The 9,104-nt window shown below is 41.8% G+C and overlaps 1 protein-coding gene across 1 annotated transcript; it reads right to left on the bottom strand.

The window, feature by feature from the left end:
* Positions 1 to 3,494: 3,494 nt before the first annotated feature.
* Positions 3,495 to 6,467, bottom strand: LOC147921629 (uncharacterized). The gene is made up of 3 exons (XM_087497762.1): positions 6,438 to 6,467; positions 5,468 to 6,332; positions 3,495 to 4,414 (listed from the first exon to the last, which is right to left on the bottom strand). The coding sequence occupies exons 1-3, from the start codon at positions 6,465 to 6,467 to the stop codon at positions 3,495 to 3,497; spliced, it is 1,815 nt and encodes a 604-aa protein (XP_087353888.1).
* Positions 6,468 to 9,104: the final 2,637 nt, after the last annotated feature.

The following is a 9,104-nucleotide window of genomic DNA, read 5'->3' as shown; positions in this document are numbered from 1 at the left end:
CCAATGAATTTGACTAATTATAAGAGTTCGGGTTGAATTTGAAGTGTTTACACACCACTTTTACCCATTTTGTCCCGAAACAGGCTAAAACAGAGAAAACATTGATTAGAAGCAGTAAACAGCTTTGTTACTGTTTATAGGGTCATAATGTGTGACAATCTAATGCCTTTGACTAACCGTAAGAGTTCGGGATGAATTTGGAGTGTTTAGACAACACTTAAACCCGTTTTATCCCAAAACAGGCTTAAACAGAGAAAACAGGCTAAAACCGAGAGAAAACATTGATTCAAAGGATTAAACAGCTATGTTACTATTTATAGGATTAAAATATGTAACAATCCAATGCATTTGGCTAATTATAAGAGTTCGGGTAGAATTTGGAGTGTTTAGACACCACTTATACCCATTTTGTCCCAAAATAGGCTAAAACAGAGAAAACAGGCTTAAACCAAGAGAAAACATTTACTCGAAGCAGTAAACAGTTATATTACTCTTTCTAAGGTCAAAATATGTAACAATCCAATGAATTTGACTAATTATAGGAGTTCGAGTTGAATTTGAAGTATTTACACAGCACTTTTACCATTTTGTCTCGAAACAGGCTAAAACCGAGAAACATTGTTTCGAAGCAGAAAAAACTTTATTACTGTTTCTAGGGTCAGAATATTTGAGAATACAAATGCATTTGACTAATTGTAAGAGTTCGGGATGAATTTGGAGTGTTTAGACAACACTTAAACCCGTTTATCCCAAAACAGGCTTAAATAGAGAAAAGAGGCTAAAACCAAGAGAAAACATTGATTCAAAGCAGTAAATAGCTATGTTACTCTTTCTAGGGTAAACATATGCAATAATCCAATGCATTTGACTAATTATAAGAGTTTGGGTTGAATTTGGAGTGTTTAGACACCACTTTTACCCATTTTGTCCCAAAATAGGCTAAAACAGAGAAAACATGCTAAAACCGAGAGAAAACATTTACTCGAAGCAGTAAACAGCTATATCACTTTTTCTAAGGTCAAAATATGTAGCAATCCAATGAATTTGACTAATTATAAGACTTCGAGTTGAATTTGAAGTATTTACACACCACTTTTACCATTTTGTCTCGAAACAGGCTAAAACCGAGAAACATTGATTCAAAGCAGAAACAACTTTATTACTGTTTCTAGGGTCAGAATGTTTGAGAATACAAATGGGTTTGACTAATTGTAAGACTTCGGGATGAATTTGGAGTGTTTAGACAACACTTAAACCCATTTATCCCAAAACATGCTTAAATAGAGAAAAGAGGCTAAAACCAAGAGAAAACATTGATTCAAAGCAGTAAATAGCTATGTTACTCTTTCTAGGGTAAAAATATGCAATAATCCAATGCATTTGACTAATTATAAGAGTTCGGGTTGAATTTGGAGTGTTTAGACACCACTTTTACCCATTTTGTCCCGAAACAGGCTAAAACAGAGAAACCAGGCTAAAACCGAGAGAAAACATTTACTCGAAGCGGTAAACAGCTATATTACTCTCTATAGGGTCAAAATATGTAACAATCCAATGAATTTGATGTTAGAATTAGCGAAAGACTTGAGAGTTTAGAAGAGTTGAGATAGAGAGATTAGGTGAACAAATAGAATAAGAAGAAGAAGAATCGGTTCCACTAGAATAGAATCATACAATTGTGGTTTTACAACCTTTAAATAGACACTAGAAGTAGGGCAACCTTCCTAAGACAAGAATAGAAACAAGTGATAGTGACATTAGGAGAGAGGTGTATGCGACCAAGGTGATAGTGACCCATCCGTTGGCTTAAGAGAACATGTGACTTCTTCCTCTTCTCACTCCAACGGCTAGAATAGATGATTCTAGACCTCTTGTATGGGCCGAGCACACACACACTCCTCTTGTCTCGTTATTTGGCCCATGTGACATTGAGTGTGGTCCGGTGTCCGTACGGTACGGTCCTATGTCCGTACGGTCACCTTGTCCGTACGGTCACCTTGATCAATACTCCCCCTCAAGCTTAGCCAAATGCACTGGCTAAGCTTGGAACCCGTGAAGCAGCACCTCATTAAAAACCTTGACTTAGAAAACCTCATGGGACAAAACTAAGTCAAGGGAAAAAGAGTGTGCTGTCCACGGATTAGAGAAGATGATCAAGGTCTTGTGATGTCTACAAGTCCTAGTTTGTTATGAATATAGTCACAAACTTTAGGACTCGCAGACTTGGTGAATATATCAGCCAATTGATCTTGACTCCGAGTATGACACGGTAATACCACACCTTCCTCAATCTTCTCCCGAACCTTGTGGCAATCGCTTTCAATGTGTTTAGTTCTCTCATGGAAAACAGAATTGGTGGCTATGTGGATTGCAGCCTCATTATCACAATGCATAGTGATCGGTTGCTTTGAGTCAATACCAAGATCCTTGAGCAGCCCCTTTAACCAAGTCAACTCGTTTGTTAGCTTCCGCATTGCTCTATACTCGCCCTCCGCGCTTGAACAAGATACCACCTTTTGCTTCTTAGACTTCCATGTAACTAGATTTCCACCAATGAAGGTACAATATCCAGTGGTTGACCTCCTATCCAAGGTATCTCCATTGTAGTCCGCATCACAGTAGCCCACTATCTCAGTGTTATCGTTCTTGCCCATCCAGATGCCTTGACCCGGACTCCCCTTGAGATAGCTGAGAATCCGCTCGACCATGCTCCATTGATACTTGGTTGGAGCTTGCAAGTGTTGACTGACCTGGTTCACAGCATAACATATGTCAGGGCGCGTAATGGTAAGATATATCAACTTACCTACAAGCCGGCGGTAGCGTGTGACATCCGGGAACGGCTCATCCATGGGTGCCCGTGGTTGGCCTTCTTGTGCCCGAATGCTCTCCCCCTTTCGCTTGAGCTGGTAGTCCTCATCAAGTGGTGTAGGAGCCGGAGACGCGCCAAGCTTGCCCGTTTCAGCCAACAAATCAAGGGTATATTTGCGTTGAGAGAGGAAGAGCCCCTCCGGAGATCGACAGATTTCAATGCCAAGGAAGTATTTGAGTTCCCCTAGGTCCTTAATATCAAAGGCAGATTTGAGGTGCTGTTTGGTGTCCTTAATGCCAGCCTTATCGTCGCCAGTCACAATGATGTCGTCGACATAGATAAGCACCACTACACGGCCAAGAGATGTTTGAAGTGTAAACAGAGTGTGATCGGCCTCCGATCGGCGAAAACCTTGAGTCTTGAGGGTAGAGCTCAGTTTGTGATACCAGGCACGCGGGGACTGTTTGAGGCCATAGATGGCCTTACGGAGCCTCAAGACTTTCCCGGGAGCGACCAGGTCTTCAAGGCCCGGAGGAGGCGTCATATAAACTTCTTCGTCTAATTCTCCTTGAAGAAACGCGTTCTTGACATCCATCTGCCATAAATCCCATGAGAGGTTGACGGCAATGGAAAGGATGACCCGAACCGTGTGGAGTTTGGCTACCGGTGCAAACGTCTCCGTCTAGTCAGCACCATACGTTTGGGTGAAGCCGCGTGCAACCAGCCGGGCTTTATGACGTTCAATGGCACCGGTGCTTAGGAACTTGATGGTGAAAACCCATTTGGAGCTCACGGCCTTTTTGCCTTTGGGAAGGTCGGCTTCGTCCCACGTGTGGTTCCGGATCATGGCACCAGTTTCGTCATGGACAGCCGCTAACCATTCCTTGTGGTTCTTAGCCTCGTCATAGGTTTGAGGGACCCAGTGAGCATCAACTTGGCCAAAGAATGCTTGGTGATCTCTTGGGAGCAGCTCAAGTGAACAGACCGCCTGGATAGGATGGGCAACGGCTTGGCTGTTGTAGTAGACGCGCTTATCTCTCCAAGTGGACGGATGAGATTTAACACGGTCACTCCTTCGTAGGACCGGTTGCATAGGCAGAACGACACTAGAGGATTCAATACTGCCTTCGTCCGTAGTGGCCCCATCCGAGTGACCTCCGGTACCGGCCAAGGGTGCTGCGGTAGGTGGCATGGGGGCAGGGTCACCATGGCCGCCGGCTACGGGTGGGCTTGGCTTAGGAATAGTGTGATCTGAGGAGAAGTCACCCTCAGGGACAGTATCATGATCCTGCCTTCCTGCTGTAGATGGCGGACGAGGCGCGGACCGGATAGGACCTGTTGGTGGAGACGGTTGACCAAGATGATCGAGAAGAAACTTTAAGCTGGAGGCCCGGTCATTTGGTGAGTGGGAGAGGTCCTTAAGGCTGTCCCAATCCTTATTATCAAAGTAGCCAATATTCTCCATGAACCGAACATCTCTAGAGACATATAACCGGCTTGTGGTTGGGTCATAGCACTTGTACCCCTTTTGAGTCGTTGAATAACCGATGAACATACACTTTGTGCTTTTCGCATCCAGTTTGCTACGCTGCTCTCCAGGCACTAACACAAAGCAAACACAACCAAAGACGCGTAAGTGATCAAGAGATGGTTTAAATTTGTTTAATACCTCAAATGGTGACAGATCATTTAGAACTTTGGTTGGTATCCGGTTGATCAAGTAACATGCGGTCATCACAGCATCCCCCCAATATCTCTTTGTAACATGTGAGTGAAACATCATTGATCGCGCAACTTCCATGAGGTGTCGGTTCTTCCTTTCGGCCACACCATTTTGTTGGGGTGTATAGGGACAACTAGTTTGTTGGAGAATACCATGCCTAGAGAGATGTTCTTTGAACTTGTGACTTGTGTATTCCCCACCATTATCCGACCTTAGCACCTTAATTTTAGCATTGAAGTGATTAGTAACATAATTTTGAAAATTAACAAAGGCATCAAACACCCTATCTTTAGATGGTAATAATGTGACCCAAGTGTATTTCGATTTCTCATCAATAAATGTCACAAAATACTTGTTATTATCCCTAGATAGGCATGGTGATGTCCAGACATCCGAATGAACTAAATCAAAGCAATGTTCATAAATAGTAGTTGACTTTGGAAAAATAGACTTGCAATGTTTTCCAAGGATACAAGACTCACAATTTGAGTTATCAAAAGAAACACTAGGAAACATTAAACCAAGTGCACGAGAATGTGGATGACCTAGCCTAGCATGCCACACCATATTCGAATTAACAACAAAACAAGATTTAATAGATGTATCTAAGTTTGGTGAAGTTTTCTCTAGGACATAGAGATCTCCACTCCCTTGTCCTTCTCCAAGAACTTTCCCAGTCTCAATATCCTGAAAATGAACACTATTAGGACCGAAGATAGCATAGCAATTCAAATCATTAGTGGCCCTCTTAACCGATAAAAGATTAGAAGTGAAGGTAGGCATAAAGAAAGCTTTTGAGTATTTATCAAACAATTTCAAGTCCCCTACTCCTTTTGCAGGTATGTGTTCTCCATTAGCAATAATAACACTCCCTAAAGCCGGTTTTATGTTGTTAATTAGACTAGGGTTACTGATCATGTGGTGAGAAGCACCCGAGTCAACAACAAGAGACCTACTTGGTTTAGAAGCAAGAAACGAGTTACCGGATTCTTTGAGTGAGGCAATGGAACGAATAAGGGCCTCTATATCAGACTTCCTCACCAACTCTCCATAGGACGCAGTCATGGCCGTTTCTTCTCCTTGCCTTGATGGCCCGGCCCCTTTTTCACCTACCGCTTCCTTGGAGAGATTTGCTTTGAACTTTGCTGGTCTAAGATGGGGGTGAAGAATCCAGCATTTGTCCTTCATGTGACCCTTCTTCTTGCAGTGGTCACACACCCACACCTTCCTATCTTCCTGCCTGTACACGCCCTTATTTGCCGTGACTAGCTCCCCCTTACCACTAAATAGATCGAGTGAGCCTTGTTCCTTTTGAACTTGGGAACACACTTCTTCAAAGCTAGGAAGCTTGTCTCCTCTTAGAATGTGCTTCATGAGGTCGTTAAAGGCTGGGTTGAGTGTGAGTAGGAGACCAAAGATCTTGTCTTGCTCTTTCCTCTCATTAAGAACCGTCGGATCTAGGGAACTTGGCCGTAAGGCCTCAAGCTCCGACCAAAGGGCCCTGAACTTACCAAGGTGCTTAGTGAACTCCAAGTCATCTTGGCTCAGACTGTTGATGGCTCTCTTAACTTCAAAGACTCGAGTCAAGTTAGAGACATTACCATACACGCTTTTAAGCGTTTCCCAAAGCTCTTTGGCCGTCTCGCAGTAGGAGTAGGCTTCAAGGATTGGCGTATCTAGGGAGTTCTGGAGAACAGACAGGACAACTTGGTCTTCTTGAAACCACTTGGCCTTTCTCTCGTTCTCTTCCTCTACTTCCCCTTCAGAAGCGCCTTCATCTTCTCCTTTGAGGTTTTGCTTTGAAACATAGTCGGTTGTGACATGACTCCAAAGGCCACGACCTCCAAGGGCGGTTCTTGTGGTTCTTGTCCACAGCAAGTAGTTTGTTCCCTTAAGAACAACCGGTGTAACAATAGGTTTAGCGTTTTCCATGGCTTGGATGCTATGGACCGTTGGATAAAGCGTTTACCCGGAGAATAAGAACGGTAAGGATGAGAGGTAGAGTAAGACGAGTTAGAGAATAAGAGAATAGTGGAACTGGATTGTCAAGAACAACAACCTTGCTCTGATACCATGTTAGAATTAGCGAAAGACTTGAGAGTTTAGAAGAGTTGAGATAGAGAGATTATGTGAACAAATAGAATAAGAAGAAGAAGAATCGGTTCCACTAGAATAGAATCATACAATTGTGGTTTTACAACCTTTAAATAGACACTAGAAGTAGGGCAACCTTCCTAAGACAAGAATAGAAACAAGTGATAGTGACATTAGGAGAGAGGTGTATGCGACCAAGGTGATAGTGACCCATCCGTTGGCTTAAGAGAACATGTGACTTCTTCCTCTTCTCACTCCAACGGCTAGAATAGATGATTCTAGACCTCTTGTATGGGCCGAGCACACACACACTCCTCTTGTCTCGTTATTTTGGCCCATGTGACATTGAGTGTGGTCCGGTGTCCGTACGGTATGGTCCTATGTCCGTACGGTCACCTTGTCCGTACGGTCACCTTGATCAATATTTGACTAATTATAAGAGTTCGGGTTGAATTTGAAGTGTTTACACACCACTTTTACCCATTTTGTCCCGAAACAGGCTAAAACAGAGAAAACATTGATTAGAAGCAGTAAACAGCTTTGTTACTGTTTATAGGGTCAGAATATGTGACAATCTAATGCCTTTGACTAACCGTAAGAGTTCGGGATGAATTTGGAGTGTTTAGACAACACTTAAACCCGTTTTATCCCAAAACAGGCTTAAACAGAGAAAACAGACTAAAACCGAGAGAAAACATTGATTCAAAGGATTAAAATATATAACAATCCAATGCATTTGGCTAATTATAAGAGTTCGGGTTGAATTTGGAGTGTTTAGACACCACTTTTACCCATTTTGTCCCGAAACAGGCTAAAACAGAGAAAACAGGCTAAAACCGAGAGAAAACATTTACTCGAAGCAGTAAACAGCTATATTACTCTTTCTAAGGTCAAAATATGTAATAATCCAATGAATTTGACTAATTATAGGAGTTCGAGTTGAATTTGAAGTATTTACACACCACTTTTACCATTTTGTCTCGAAACAGGCTAAAACCGAGAAACATTGTTTCGAAGCAGAAACAACTTTATTACTGTTTCTAGGGTCAGAATATGTGAGAATACAAATGCATTTGACTAATTGTAAGAGTTCGGGATGAATTTGGAGTGTTTAGACAACACTTAAACCCGTTTATCCCAAAACAGGCTTAAATAGAGAAAAGAGGCTAAAACCAAGAGAAAACATTGATTCAAAGCAGTAAATAGCTATGTTACTCTTTCTAGGGTAAAAATATGCAATAATCCAATGCATTTGACTAATTATAAGAGTTCGGGTTGAATTTGGAGTGTTTAGACACCACTTTTACCCATTTTGTCCCGAAACAGGCTAAAACAGAGAAAACAGGCTAAAACCGAGAGAAAACATTTACTCGAAGCGGTAAACAGCTATATAACTCTTTATAGGGTCAAAATATGTAACAATCCAATGAATTTGACTAATTATAAGAGTTCGGGTTGAATTTGAAGTGTTTACACACCACTTTTACCCATTTTGTCCCGAAACAGGCTAAAACAGAGAAAACATTGATTCGAAGCAGTTAACAGCTTTGTTACTGTTTATAGGGTCAGAATTTGTGACAATCTAAATCCTTTGACTAACTGTAAGAGTTCGGGATGAATTTGGAGTGTTTAGACAACACTTAAACCCGTTTTATCCCAAAACAGGCTTAAACAGAGAAAACGGGCTAAAACCGAGAGAAAACATTGATTCAAAGGAGTAAACAGCTATGTTACTATTTATAGGGTCAAAATATGTAACAATTCAATGCATTTGGCTAGTTATAAGAGTTCAGGTTGAATTTGGAGTGTTTAGACACCACTTTTACCCATTTTGTCCCAAAATAGGCTAAAACAGAGAAAACAGGCTAAAACCTGTTGGGATTTATGAGACAAAGCTCACAAGAGAGGGTAGACAAACACTTGGTGAATGAATCCCCCTTTACCCACAACAAACTAACTCATTCTCAAGGGGGAGGAGAGAACATCAACTTGTGATGAACTCCCCATAAACAAGCTAGATAGAACCCAAATACTAGAGAGTAAGCGGATCCTAACTAGGAGAAGCACTAGTTTGAGACTTATCCTCTTCTAGTATCACAACACTTAGAGTTTGTGTACTTAGGAGAAGGAGGATTAAGAATCAGTAATCTAGGCTAAGTAAAGCAGTAAATAAGAAGAGTTTAGGTGGATTTGAGAAGAGAATAGGCTGCCTTAAGGGCAGCCCCTAACCGCTAATCCTAAACTCTCTACATTGTTAATATGAAACAAGAACACAAGTATAGAGAGGAAATCGGTTTCTCTTCTATTGAATAATAATGTGATGTGTTACAAAATGAGAGATTACAATGCTTAATATAGGAGAACAAATGTATATGGCCGTTTGAGATAAATGAGAGGTGAGAGTGACATATAGCCGTTGGTGCACAAGTGGGTGTATGGTGAAAGGGACAGCTCCTTCCCTTGGTTGTCTCATTC

This window comes from Camelina sativa, chromosome 18, assembly GCF_030686135.1.
Source record: "Camelina sativa cultivar CO46 ecotype springtype chromosome 18, ASM3068613v1".
Lineage (NCBI taxonomy): Eukaryota > Viridiplantae > Streptophyta > Magnoliopsida > Brassicales > Brassicaceae > Camelina > Camelina sativa.
This window is presented reverse-complemented; position numbering and strand designations above follow the sequence as displayed.

Bases quoted from the DNA above. Each gene is read 5' to 3' on its own strand.
- LOC147921629 (XM_087497762.1), bottom strand. From the start codon at position 6,467: ATGGAAAACGCTAAACCTATTGTTACACCG. The intron at 6,333-6,437 runs GTTGTTCTTAAG...TATGTTTCAAAG, and splicing joins CTAAACCTATTGTTACACCG to CAAAACCTCAAAGGAGAAGA. The intron at 4,415-5,467 runs GTGCTTCTCACC...GCTTTGTGTTAG, and splicing joins GTCTCTTGTTGTTGACTCGG to TGCCTGGAGAGCAGCGTAGC.